General features: G+C 23.9%; 2 protein-coding genes across 2 annotated transcripts in view; one reads left to right on the top strand and one right to left on the bottom strand.

Moving 5' to 3' along the window:
- LOC127279580 (putative uncharacterized protein DDB_G0282133) overlaps positions 1–3,927 on the bottom strand; it is a 41,413-nt gene extending 37,486 nt beyond the window's left edge. The window contains exons 1-2 of the mRNA XM_051302012.1: positions 3,727–3,927; positions 3,263–3,460 (exon numbers count right to left, since the gene is read on the bottom strand). Of these exons, the coding sequence (XP_051157969.1) occupies positions 3,263–3,331 (69 nt within the window). The 5' untranslated portion in view covers positions 3,332–3,460; positions 3,727–3,927. The remainder of the gene's footprint in view (positions 1–3,262; positions 3,461–3,726) is intronic.
- A 5,251-nt stretch (positions 3,928–9,178) lies between these two features.
- On the top strand, positions 9,179–13,352 carry LOC127279579 (uncharacterized). The gene is made up of 4 exons (XM_051302010.1): positions 9,179–9,251; positions 11,340–11,735; positions 12,855–13,166; positions 13,330–13,352. Exons 1-4 carry the CDS (start codon positions 9,179–9,181, stop codon positions 13,350–13,352), a joined length of 804 nt encoding a protein of 267 aa, XP_051157967.1.
- Positions 13,353–15,399: the final 2,047 nt, after the last annotated feature.

Raw genomic sequence — 15,399 nt, 5'->3', positions numbered from 1 at the left:
AAAATACGCTGTTAAATTCATTTTCATAAATTATGAAATTCTAAAAGAATAAAGAATATATTATTTATAAAAAATATTAATAAATATCAAGTATAAAAATAATAATGTTTTTTTTAAATATTAAATATTTTGTCTTTTTTTTAAGAAATTGTATTCATTATTCAATATAAAAAGTTTTCACCGTGTTCGTATTCCTAACCCCAAATTTTGCTCAAGTTATATATAATTTTTTTCGTATATAATTTAAGTGTTTAAAAATAAACGTTTTCTTTGAAAAATAATTTTTATATAATATATAAAGAATAATTATTAATTGTATAAAACGGATTTACAAATTACTATATAGAATTTTTATGATTTTTCGATATAGTTTAATTTAATGAAATTATTCTAGTTTTCAGAAAGTGTAAAAAAGGTAATTAAATTACATATTAATTTGCAACTTGTGAAAAGCAAATAGAATTGCTTTCTTACACATTAAACCAGGCATTAGGAAAGCATTCACCAAGCAAACTGGTAGACCTTTTGCTAGAAGCTGTCCACAGATATTCAACAAGCTGTAGAAAAAGCTTCCCGTTAAGAAGTCAGAAAGCAAATATCACAGAATTTTAGGTCTAATGTATAAATAGTTGCCATGAAGCTTTTGAAACCTTCATAACAGTTACCTGAAGGCCATGTGAACCCTTCAGGGAAACTTACGATTTTCGACTGGGTAGACCAAAAATCTTTTTTAAAAAAATAATTTAACATTTTTGGTCCTGTGAAAAAAAATTTCGGCGCTGAGCATCGACGCCAACTTCATGAAGATCTTTTTGAACATTTTTTTTCATTTAATTATAATAAATAAGAAATAAAGCTTAAAAATTAATAAAAAGTTCAAAATTCTAAAAATAAAAAGATTTGTTATAGGTATTCCAAAAAATTTTAAATTGAATTTTTCTTTGAAAAAACCTAATATTGGCTATATTTGAGTGAGTTAAAAAAAATAATTACATTTTATTCATTTTTTTTAAATTGTTGCACATTTATAAAAAATAATTTATAAAAAAATGTTTTAATTCAAATATTATTTTATTATTATTGATTAATTTTTTGAAATTAGAAATGTTTTCTTTAAATTCAATAAAATTAAGAATAAGCTATTTGTGACGCGCTCAGGGGAAAGGTACCTAAGAAGCAAAAAATTGTAAGTTATGTTTGTGATTTTTAAAGTAAAAATACACAAAGGGAATCAACTCTCAATATAAATTATTGGTGTTTAAATCTTCATAACATTAAAAATATTTAATAAAAACTGATTTTACTTTACATAATAAAAAAAATAATCTTTTAATTAAGGTAAAATTACGACAAACAGAACCTTAAAATGATTTGCTTCTTAGGTACCTTTCCTCGGAGCGCGTCACATTTACAATTTAAAAAGTAATAATTTAAGGTGAGTCACAACCTTTATTTTGAGCAACTTAAATTTAAATTATTAAACGAGGTTATATTTTTTTCTTGCATCATTTGGGTCCAGAAAACATATTAAGGTGATCAAAAAAAGAAAATTTTAATTTTTGACCATTTTAGAATTTTTATTTTTTGAAAAAAATATTTTTGAAAATCCATGCGATAAATTTTGAAGAATCAGTAAAAAAAGTGTGGAAAAAATTTGACGTTGAAAAATACTTAAAATTCTGAAAAAAGATACATATTTAATAAGAGAGTGCAATGATATTTTAACTCATATTTTTCTTTCTTTTTTAGAAAAAAATAAAATTTTTGAAAAGCCATGAAAGAGATTCTTAAGAATCATTAAAAAAAGCTTGGAAAAAAATTGGCGATGAAAAATAGTCAAAATTGAGAAAGAAGATAGATATTTAAAATATTAATTTTTTTTTTAAATTAATTTCTAAAATGGTCAAAATATAAAATTTTATTGTTTTGACCATCCTGTATGGATTTAGGACCCAAATGATGGAAGGAAAAAAATATATCTTCCTACGATCATTAAAATGTAAATTAAAATGATTCAAAATGAAGGTTGAAACTCTTTTTAAAGTATTTACAATGAAAAAAATTAGAAATTTGACTAATTTCAAATATTAGAAAAAAAAAAAAATAAAAAGTTTTGACAATTTAAATAAATTTTTAATTTACGACAATTAAAATTTAATTTAATGTCGATAAATTAGTCATTTAAAACCTACAGTATTTAAAAAAAATAAAAATATTTGTTATATTCCAAAAACTTTTAAATTAATTTTTTTAAGATAACAAAACAATGGTTAGGTATATTTGATTGAGGTTAAAAAAATAATTGCATTATTGATTTTTTTTGCACACTTATTTAATTACATTTATAATTCAAATATTACTTTATTATTAATTATGTTTTTAAAATAAGAAATGTTTTTTAAAATTCCATAATACTAAGAATTGTTTACAATTACACAAAGTAAAAACTTAAAGTATCTAAAATAAAAAGAAATTTAATTTTACGAGTTTTAAAAATTAGAAAAAATGATATCAAATTTTGACAATATAAAAAATTTTAAATTTAAGAAAAGTATAAATTAAATTAATTTTAATAAATTATAAATTTAAAGCCTACGAAATGTAAGAAATTTAAACATTAATTTAAATTTAATAAATTAAAGAAATTTAAAAATTAATTTAAATTTAATAAATTAAAGAAATTTAAAAATTAATTTAAATTTAATAAATTAAAGAAATTTAAAAATTAATTTAAATTTAATAAATTAAAGAAATTTAAAAATTAATTTAAATTTAATAAATTAAAGAAATTAAAAAAAATTCAAAACTCGAAAAAAAAGATTTTTTATATTCCAAAAACTTTTGAATTAAATTATTTTTTGAAAAAACATAACATTGATTATAATCGATTGAGGTTAAAATATTATTGAATTATTAATTTTTTTATATTTTTGCACATTTATATATTACTTTTTTGATTTAACTGCTATTATTGTATTATATTTTTTAATTTCAATTTTTTGTTTTTGTTGCATAGCTTTTGTATAAATATTATTTACTAAAATAAATAAATAAAAGCAAAGAAATAATTTACATTATATATACATATTAATATTATTTAAGCAAATATAATTTATTACTAATAAAAAAGTATGTATTATAATAAAATAACTGTACATTTATATTTTGAAAAATTACTGAAGTGTAAAAAATGTAAAATGAAAAAAATAAAAATGTTGCCTGCTTATGAATTTTTAAATATAAGTATAATCATAATTTTTACCTTATCTTTTATGGCAGGATCTTGACTGCATTCATTGTCCAAAATATCTTTAATTAAATCATTCATCATAATTGAAAAAACCACGTTTCGTTGTCATTAATTAAAAATGTATATCACAATACAAAATTGTCTTGAAAAGCTGACATTTATACTTCGTTTACTGTGAAACTGCTTCATTGAATTTTGTTTTCGCATTCTCTTGTTATAGTTGATAAAAGAAACAATCAAATTTAAGGTGCAATTTCATGAACAATTAAAAATATAAATAACTGATGTAATTAATTTTCATTAAAAATAATAAAAATAAAGACACCTTAATAATTAAAAAAAAATTTATATTTATTTTCTTTACACTTACAAATATAACATTATAACAAGTTTAATTATTATTGACCTTCAACACATTTATTTAATAAATTTATTAGTTAATTAATTAAAATATTAAATTATATATTTTAAAATACCTTAAATATCGTTTTCATATTATTAATTTATTAGGGTTGTTATGATTGTTTACAAACAAAATTCTAGGACTTAAATTTCTGTTAAACACTATCATCATCGAAAGATGACATTTGTAAACAAACAGGGTTGGGAAGCAAAAGCCCAAAATTATGTTCATCCGAAGCAGAGTCGGGAAGGATTAAAATTAAGGCGCTTCTACAACTTGTATCTGTACTTGCTTTACATTTGCTACTGCATGTGCGCATGCGCATGAATTGTTTAGTTACCGAAAATTAAATTAATTAATAAATTACAAATTAATTAAATATAATTAATTAGTGAGTCTATTATACATTAAATTAATTAATTGATTACGTATTAATGATATTTAATGAATTAGTAATTCATTATTTAATTTAATATTCGATATCTGGAAATTGATGTGCGCGCTCACATGTAAGACAGTGATTAAATGCAAAGCAAATGCAGATACAAGTACCGATGCAAGTTGTTGTAAAGGCGGTTCTAGAATAGGTGCAAAAGCCAAGTACAAGTCCAAGTGACAATCTCATGAGTGAGAAAGAGATAGGTAGTCTTTCTTTCTCTTTTGCACTCATGAGATTGGCACTTAAACATTATTATACGTATTATACGTATAATACTGTAGAAAACCAGGTTGTCGACATTGTAGCCGCATCAATGGCAGCATAACCTCTTTTTCTTATTTACTTTCTTGTCTAGTTTTGGTAAATAAGTATTAATTAATAAATAAAATATTTAAATATTGGTCAATTGACAACTTTCAGTTGAGTTAAATAATATTATCTTATTTACAATAATTCCGTAAAAAATTTTAACATTTTAAATGTGCTTCCGTTCTCAATTTAGAAGAGATATACTAATGTAATTTAAATTTTATCAAAGCATCGATAATTAATTTTTGCCAATATCAGAACTTTTGGAATTTCGAAACAAGCATAATTTAGCATTAGTATGTCATACGTCCACATTTACGTTATTTAAGATGCAAATTCATAGGACATCAGTTGCTGAAACAACGCATGAGATAGAAAAGGACAAAAAAAATGTATGTCCTTTTCTATCTCATGTGTTGCTTCCATCAACTGATGTCCTATGAAAATGAACCCTTATGGAGCGGTCACACCTCGCCTGCAGGAGCAGTTGCCAATGGCAACCGTGTAAGAGTAAGAGAGATGGAAAATCTTCTATCTCTCTTACTGTTACACGGTTGCCTCCTGCAGCCGAGGTGTGACCGCTCCATTAGGGTGAAGTCCCATGTGAGCATAAGAGTAAAACTGAAAGCAGGAAAACATGATTACAAGATATTCTTCTCACTCTCATGTTTCTCTGCTTTTCGCTTACGTTTACGCACCTATGGGAGTGCACCCTAATGGTTCTATTGGAGACACATTATAAAAGCAATGAAATATGTTCTTCTCTTTCGTTCTCATGCTTTCCGCTTTTACGTCAGCATGGGACGGCGCCTTAAGGCGCTTGTACACCTCACAAATTCTAAGTATACTCGGAATTTGTCAAAAGTTATACTAATTTTGATTGGCCTTGCTCATGGAGAATTTTCAAAAGAAAGGAAAATTTCGAAATTTTCTATGAGCAAATCCAATCAAAGTTAGTGAAACTTCTGACAAATTCCGAGGAAGAATTTGTGAGGTGTACAAGCGCCTTTAAAAACAAATTTTACGTAGATAAAGGCCAATGTACAACTTACAAATCCGTGAGCTTGTACGTACAAGCTCTTTCATGCTGACTCTACATTGACTGCGCAAACGTGTACGTGAACGTGCTGAAGTCACAATGTGAAGTCGGTTCTACAATGGGCACGTTTGTACGTGAACGTGTACATTCCGTGCTGACGTCACTTATTTGCAGAACATTGTGACGTCAGCACGGAACGTACACGTTCGCGTACAAACGTGCCCATTGTAGAACCGACTTTATTCAAATGGGTGACGTCAGCACGTTCACGTTCACGTACACGTTTACGCAGCCAATGTAGAGTCAGCATTAAGTCGGTTCTACAATAAGCGCGTCGGACGTGGACGTGCTGACGTCACAATGTTATTCAAATGGGTGACGTCAGCACGATCGCGTCCACGTCCGATGCGCTTATTGTAGAACCAACTTTATTTTACCTGTGTGCATCGACTTCTATGGACCAAAGCATAATGAAAATCGTAAGACGTTAGACGTAAACTTTACATGAGAGAGAACACATATCACTGACTTTTTCACTCTCACTATTTTTGGTTTTTTGTAAAAAAAATTTTTAATTAATTTTTAGCTAATTAAAAAAAATTCTTGATTAATTTATATTTTAATTATTAAGGTACCAAAAAAAAATTTGTTTAATCTGGAGAACAGGGGTACATGAAAAAATGTAAAAAAAATTATCAATTAATTTAAGTATTAAAAAAGGGAGAAAATAGCAAATTAAATAAAAAAAAATTTAAGATTATTTTTTTTTACTTTTCAAGGTACCAAAAAAATTCGTTTAACCTTAAAAAAAGGGATACATGAATAAATTTAAAAAAACTCTCAATCAATTTCTAGAACTAAAAATAGGTTAAAAATAGTTAATTTAAAAAAAAAAAATTCTAGATTAATTTCTTTTTAACTTTTAAGGTACCAAAAAATTCGTATAACATTGTAAAAAGGGGTACATGAATAAATGTAAAAAAAAATTCTAGATTATTTTCTTTTTAATTTCTGGGTACCAAAAAAATTCGTTTAAACTGAGGAAAAGGGGTAGATGAATAAATGTAAAAAAACTCTCAATTAATTTCTAAAATTAAATATAGGTTAAATAAAAATAGCTAATCTAATAAAAAAAATTTTAGATTAATTTATTTTTAATTTTTAGGATACCGATAAAAATTCTTTTAATCTGAGTAAAAGGGGGACATGAATAAATGTAAAAAAAATTATTAATTTATTTCTAGAGTTACATATAGGTTAAAAGTAGCTCGTCGATTGAGGGCAGAAACACACCAATTCAGGCGAATGTTGAGAAACATGACAATCTAAAAAATATTAGGGAAACCTGCCATTCCAGTGAAGATTTCAAAAACATGCCATTTCAGATGTCAAATTTTTGTTGATTGTTTTAAGTTGGTAATACTTTCTTGAGAATGTTATATTATAGTTAACAAAATTTTATTCTTGAAATCAATATTAAAAATTAAGAAAAGTACAATTATTAATAATAAAATTATTAAAGGTTCTACCGACTTAACCATCAATATTCAGCAAAATATTAATTATTTTGACTCATCAATTTTTCGTTTACAGTGTTACCAACCTAAAACAATCAACAAAAATTTGACATCTGAGATGGCATGTTTTTGAAATCTTCACTGGAATGGCAGGTTTCCCTAATATTTTTTAGATTGTCATGTTTCTCAACATTCACCTGAATTGGCGTGTTTCTGCCCTCAATCGACGAGCTAATCTAATAAAAAAAATATAGATTAATTTCTTTTTAATTTTTACTGCACCAAAAAAATTCATTCAACCCTGTATAAAGGGGTACATGAATAAATGTGAAATAAATTCTCAATTAATTTTAAATTTAATTAATTTAATTAATAATTGCATAAAATTTGGGGTAAATGGAGACAGCATAATTTCTAAGAAAGTTTTAAGAAAAAAGATTCCTAAGTATATTACTGTATTAAGGGATGAAAAAAATTAAAATATTTATAGTACATATATAATAGTTAAACCAATTAAAATTTTTTTATTTTTTTTTTATTTCAGTATTTTGTCTCGCATTTGAAAAGAAACAGACTTAAAAATCATACCAAATTTTTTTCTTATTCCTTATGACTCCCATAACAAAAATCAAAAATTGAAGTGAATTTCTGTTATAGGAGTCATAAAGAATAAGAAAAAAATTTGGTATGATTTTTAAGTCTGTTTTTTTTCAAATGCGAGACAAAATACTGAAATAAAAAAAAAAAAATTCGATTGGTTCAACTATTATATATCTACTACAAATTTTTTTCAACTTTTTTCATCCCTTAACCCAAGCAGCACGGTAAATTCCCTGAATATCCCTTGAGTACCACAGTGGAATATTCTCATGATCTTCTAGGAAAATCAAAATGTCCGCATCATGGGAATATTCCACAGTGACATTTAGGGTATATTCCAGTGACATTAAAGGGATATTCAGGTGATATTGAGGGAATATTCCAGTGATATTGAGAGAATATTCCACGGTTATATTGAATTTTTTTTAAATGTGTTTTTAATCTTCCTGCTTATTTAAATAACAATGTATAACACTTTTTTATTATTTCAACACTTTAAAAAAAATTCAATATAACCGTGGAATATTCCCTCAATATCACTGGAATATTCCTTTAATATTACCTTCAATGTCACTGGAATATTCCCTGAATGTCACCGTGGAATATTTCCATGAGGCGGACATTTTGATTTTCCTGGAAGATCATGGGAATATTCCACGGTGGTATTCAAGGGATATTCAGGGGATATACCGTGCTGCTTGGGAATACAGTAATATACTTAAGGAAACGAATAAAGTACTGACTAATACACCGAATCAGTACTATGTCGGAGGTAAAAAAATATTAAAACCAGTACTGGCAGTACACTGTCATTCACACCGAATCAGTACTATGTCAATGGTAAAAAAACATTAAATGAAAAAGTCTTTAAATTATTCCAATAGGTAGAAAACGATGATTTTTTTAATAAAAAATGTTTATTAATTTATTTCCAATACTTTCTCCCAAAATTTTTGATATAATTGTAATGTAGTATTATATATACCTATATAAAATATATTTATGTTTTTATTAGTTATTTTAATACTCATTGAAATATGTGCATTAAGTTATTTATCTTGCATATAATAACAATAAATTGAGAATTTTTTTCTAATAGTTTTAAAAATAAAGCAAATGTAATTTTTTACTGTAATTTTTAAATATTCAATTTGAAATAATTAAATATTAAATTTAAAATTTTTTTTACCATTCATATTTTACAGTCGTCTTTTATTAAATTATTTTTAATTATGTAATTCATCAATCATTTTTTTCTGTTTTAATATTATTATTCACGATATGAATAATTTATTAAAAATATTTAACTGAAATTGATATCCAGTTTTATTTCATAAAATCTTTGTAAAAATTAAAAAATTTTGTGAGATAAAAAAATTCAAGAATAGATAAATAATATATAATAAATAATAAATAGTAAATAATAAATTCTGCATAAATATGTAAAATTAAAATCAAAAAATAAAAAAGTAAGAATTATTTATTCGTAAGTTTTGAAACACCGCTAACTGTGAAATCTACCTAATACTAATGTTTTCTTTTGTTTTTAATTAACCATATGTTAAATTTTTCCTTTTTGCTTTTTCATGTCAAATTTTATTCTTTTAATAATAATTAAAAAATGGCAAGCAATATTCGGAAACCTATTCGTCACAAGCAAAAGGCAATATTGTCGGGTTTGGAGACATATCGTGGTATGTAATTTAAATATATATCACATTATCTATATTAATAAGTGATTAAATATAATAAAATCTTTTATGGGCATATCTCTAGAACCTTTAACTTTAATGTCCCTCGCATATATTTTGGTAATTTTAATAAATTTTTCGTTGGTTTTTGTTGGAAATATTAATGCTTGATATAATCAATCATTTCCAAAAGATTCCACTTTAATTTATTAAATACATAAATAATTATTTCAATTTTAAAACGCGATTTTTAACAATGTCTACTTGTCCTTAACCATACTTTCTGATGCTTTAAACGATATAGTTTTAGATTTAATAAAAATTACTAATTCTGAAATATGGTTTTTCAATGTTAATTAATCGGTGAACACAGTTTCGCAGGGAAATTAATATTTTATTACTTGTGAAAAAATTTATAAGCTTTTAAAAGTTGTCCCTCACTTTTAACCTTTTCGACCGTAATCATCGTATTTATGATTTTTCTTTTATAAGACAAGCGGCACGTTAAAATAACTTATGGGAAATCAAAGATCAAGTTACTATAATTATTTTGAGACATAATAAATTGATGTGCTTCATGTCTTCAAAAAACTATTATAAGTTAAGTAAACGAAAACACGTGTGGACAAAATTTGAAAACAACCGTAATACGAGTGATACTTCATGAAAATCATATAAAAGCATTCGAAAAGTACTTGTATATATTTTCACATGTGCCATTTAACATCCCGTGAATGTGCTTCGAGAAAAAATACTTCATTGCAAAGATAATGTAAAAATATTCATCAATTACGGTCGACCGTAATCGACCGAAATTTTTTAGAAACAAATTGTTATGTACGAAGTTGCCGATTATAATTTTTTTTATAGAAACTGTCATTAATTATTAAAACCTGAAGGTTAAGTTTTAATGTTTATTTCGAGACACAAAAATGGATCCAAAAAAAATTCATTCTGAAAAAAGATAAGATGCGAGAGAAAAGAAAAATAAAAAAGGAAAAAAGAGAAAAGAAATTGGAAAGTTTACGAATATTAAATTTAAATAGAAAAAAGTCTATGAAAATCGTATGGTAAATTTTAAAAATTACAATTTTACATTTTTAAAACAATTCACTATAATAAAAATCTATTTTAAAATGTAATGTAAATATTCAAATAAAAAATTTATATATTTAGTTAATTTTTGACACATGCTTTTATACCCAGTGCATTATTTCAGTATTTTATTATTCATATAAATATTGAAAATATTAAACGAATTTTATTGCTTTTTAAAATTATAACCCCTTAGAAAATTCCCTTCAACTGTTTTTTATCCTAAAAAGCAAACACCTGTTGAATATTTTTTTGTTACAGGTTAAAAATAATTCTCAATTTTAAATATTTATAACTTTTTGAAGACAACTTGTTTTATATGTCCACTTGTATAATTGGAAAGCTTAGTTCTTGAAATTTATGTAGACAAAGTTTCAATACTGTGCTCAAAAAAAAAAAAAAAATTTTTTTCTTATTGAAAAGTTAAAGGTTTCAAAGATATGCCCTTATATTTTTTCAGGAAATTTATTAGATGACATGTTGGAAAATTTTAATTACAAGGAAATGTTAATTATTTTAAATTCAAAAAATCCTTTGAGGAATGAATATTGTAAGTTTAAATATTGTAAATATAAAGATAAATTTTTAGCAATTAAAATTTTAAAAAAATACATACAAAAATACCTTATCTACTATCTACACCCAATGGAATCGAAATTAATATTCTCAAGGGGTGTTTTTTTTATTTTATTATTTAGGATCTAAAATTATTGTAAATTGTCAAAATTAAAAAAAAATTTTGAGAACTTGAAATCATATTTCACTATGAAAAATGAAAAAAGTAATTTTTAATGAATTATTAATGAATTAATTGTTTTTCAATATCCTATAGTATATTACAGATTTAAATATTTAATATTAACAGAAAAGAATGACAACCTTAAATAGTCTTAAATTCGAAAGGTTATCAGCGGTCCCTCTACTTTAATAGCTGATTCAAAAATTTTACATTTTTGGCATGTGTGATTAAGAAATTTTTGGTCCATATTTTTCTAGATCCTTGGACGGGAACTATCGTGAGGATGTTTTCAATTGCTGGCCTCGGTACTTTAATGGGAATTACTATTTTATTGATTGGAATCTTTGCTTTTGGATATTTTGAAAATAATGATATTGGTACATATTTGACTAACTTAAATGCAGGAGTAATAATGGGAATTGTACTAAGTTTCACGATGATATATAGTGAAAAAATAGTTTACACAGACTTCACGATAAAGAAATTAATCTTCGTATCCCCTGTGATTAGTATTGTTTTCATTATGGGACTTATTCTTGCTCCATTAGCAATGTCAACATTATTGTCACGATTTGAAATTCAAGCTAATCTTTTAGCTATAATGTCAACGTTGTATCCAACTCTCATCATTATTGGATTTTTAAAAGCATCTGGTAATTTTCCTTATAATGAACAAAATAATTTATAATTACAATAATTAGTTTCTAGCTACTAAATTTTTATTTTACAATCATTTTCATTACATGATTTTTTTATATAAAAAAATGTTAATTTAGCAGAATTCTTATTTAATCGAATTTTATATGATTCAAATTTTTAAATGACAAATTCCAATTGACTGAATTTTAATTTATCAGAATTTTTTTTACCAATTTGTAATTAATAGAATTTTTAAGACGCCGAATCTTCATTTGTCCAAAATTAAAAATTACCTAATAATCAATTGACAGAAAGATTTGGCGCAATTTTTAAAATTAACCAATCACGATTTTCTTGATAATTTCTAATTGATTAATTTTAAAAATCTTCATATTTCCACCGGTTTTTTATTCTGACATTTGTAACTTCAGTAACGTCACTGTATATAATAAAATAAATAAAACTTTTAAATGTTTTTAATGATAAAACAGAAAAATTTAATAATTATAATCAGACAAATATCCCACGTATTACAGTAATATATTACTGTAATATTATACGCTTATTATATATATATATATATATTATGTATATATTATTATTATATACATACCAATTTCAAAGTTTTTTTTTATAATAAAACAGAAAAACATATTAATTTATCGGTCAAATATTTTTTTAAATGATTTTAGAATTTTTTTAATATTACCATTTAATATTACCGTAATATTACCGGTTGATATAACTGTAATGTTACCATAAGGCAGAAATTTTAATATTACAGTAATATTACTGTAATATTACGTGCTGCTTGGGTCAGAGATTATGAAAAAATGTTTATACAAAATTAATTCAAATTAAAATTACTGAGGAAAAAATCTTCACGTGGAACAGCAATATGTTTCATTAGAATAGAGAATGTTTTAACTGAATCAGCTAAAACTGTCACTATTCTAATAAAAACTCCGTCTGTTACAAGTAAAACTTCTTTTCCGTAAACTCAAAACACCTGAATTAATTAATCACACATCATTCTCTTCAACAAAAGGAATATTAAATTTATTTTTGTAATATTCTACATAACTATGCAAACCTCTTTCATCTTCAATAAATGTTAAATTTTTTTATCACAGGTGACTCTAAAAAAGCACATCGTCTCTTTCAAATGTGGATGAATTTCCAATTCGTGAGATTCCGCTATCAAATTTTATACGCTGCAATTGTGTTGTACCATAAAATGATAGCTTTCACAATTAAAAAATTTCGGCCACCTTCTAATAATGAACTTTATGAGTTAATAAGGACAACAGAACAAATAAAGCATCATAAAGAAGAAATAAACCAATTAATTTCAGAAATAGATTGTCATTATGATTTTACTACAAATTGTAATATAGACTTCCTGATTCACATGGAATTAATGCTCCTAACAGAACCTGTTCAAGGTTAATACATTTAAACCCAAAATAATAAAATATTATTATTTATTATTAAGCTTCAGCCTTTCGGCCTAAAAGTAGACTTGGCTAATAATAAAATATTAAAGTTATTAGAATTTACAATTTAATTTAAATTGAATTACATAATTAAAAAAAAATTCTATTTTAGATGAAGCGAGGGACACGGAGTAAAAAACGCAAGATCAATAATAAACATTATTAATAAGAATTTTTATTTATAATATATTTTTTAAATAAAAAAAATTTGAAAAATATACATTAAGGTAGAAAATTAAGGAATTAAATTTTTCAAATTTTTTTTTATTTTTCAAAAAAATTAAATATTTCATATACCTATCTCAATGTTGACACGTTTCATGTGCGTTAAATTTTTTTTCTGATTAACCCTGTTTTATAATTATTGTGAGATCTAATATTTGAAAAGAATTAAATGTGCATGTGTTTGTTGGAATGATGAAAATTTCTATTCAATTTTTTTTAATGCACTAAAATTATAAAAAAATTAATTTAGAATTTTATTTATAATTATTAAATTAATTAAAAAATATTTCTTTTATAAATAAAGCGAATTTTTTATGGTACCCTAAAAATTAAAAAGAAAATAATCTATAAATTTTTTATTAAATTAGCTATTTTTAACCTATCTTTAATTCTATAAATTGAGAAATTTTTTTACATTTAATCATGTACCCCTGTTCCTCGGATTAAACGAATTTTTTTTGGTACCCTAATAATTAAAATGTAAATTAATCAAGAATTTTTTTTAATGAGCTATTTTTAACCTATATTCAATTCTAGAAATTTATTGAGATTTTTTTACATTTATTCATATACCCCTTTTCCCCAGATTAAACGAATTATTTTTGGCACCCTAAGAATTTAAAAAAAATTAATCTATAATTTTTTTGATTTAATTAGATATTTTTAACCTGTTTTTAATTTATTGTTTTTTTAATTACTTAGGGCCAGTTTCACCAACTCCGGTTAAAAGTTAATCATCGATTAAAGCTAATTTAAGCACTCATGATTGGTCAATTAGGGATTTAATTGATGATTAACTTTTAACCGGATTTTGTGAAATTGGACCTTAATATGATAATTTATTTATTGGTTATTTTGTTTAATTAATTAATTTATTTATCCAATTTACATATATAATATATATATATATGTCATAGATACATAATAATATTATTACGAACCTTTAATTCAATTTCTTTATAATTTTCTAATATTTACACTAATCGCTCTATCTGTAGATCAACTTCTTATATCCTACCTAATTTTGAATATTTTTTCTTTAAGAAATTTAAATCTGATATATATATATATATATAAATATATATATATATATATATATATATCAATTGAAATTAAAAAAACAAATGTGTAATGTTTAAACTTTGTCAGATACGTTTGTCAATATTTGTTTCTGTTTTGATAGAATGTTGTTAAATATTTTGAACAAAGCTAACAAACGCTAAAACGAGGTAAATTTAATTTCTTTTTAAACTATTGATTTTTAAAAAATTTTACAACTTGTCACCTATCTTAAGTTTTTTTAAATGTGAAAATAGGGTTAAGAATAATCATAATTTAAATAAATTTTTTTTTATTTTATTAAAAAGAATTATTTTACTATTGCATAAATGTTTGTATTACTATATATTTTTTAACGTTTTAATTTTATATAATTAATAAATAAAAATCGATGAATAGTAATATAAATTCAATATTTAATGAATTATCAAATTCTTTACGTTTAAAAATAATGATCTAAAAATATTTTCAAATTTTAAGCAACATGCAGATAAAAGTTCTATTTTATTAATGAATCAGAGTTTATTACAGATTAAAAAATTTGAAAATTTTGAATTTTTATTATATTTAAAATGCCTATTTTCATTGATGGATACAGCTATAATCCAGATCCCAGAAACGAAAACATCCTTAGGTGAATATTAAAATTTTTAAAAATATAGTTTTACAATTTAATTAAATATTTCTCAAAATCCTGGTTGACACCTAAAATTTCATCTCATTTTATTTATACCTCAGTTACCATAAATATAACACAATACAGGCCTTAGATTAAATGACTTTTATAGACTTTTTTCAATGAATGAAACTGTTTTCGACATTTTTACAATTTTTTTTAACAAGATATTTTTATTATAAAATATACGTTTTGAAATTGAATTATGTAAAAAAATGAACT

This window comes from Leptopilina boulardi, unplaced genomic scaffold, assembly GCF_019393585.1.
Source record: "Leptopilina boulardi isolate dan_hultmark-lab unplaced genomic scaffold, ZJU_Lbou_2.1 LbouV2_218, whole genome shotgun sequence".
NCBI lineage: Eukaryota > Metazoa > Arthropoda > Insecta > Hymenoptera > Figitidae > Leptopilina > Leptopilina boulardi.
The sequence above is the reverse complement of the archived record's forward strand: the minus strand, read 5'-3'. Positions and strand labels throughout refer to the sequence as shown.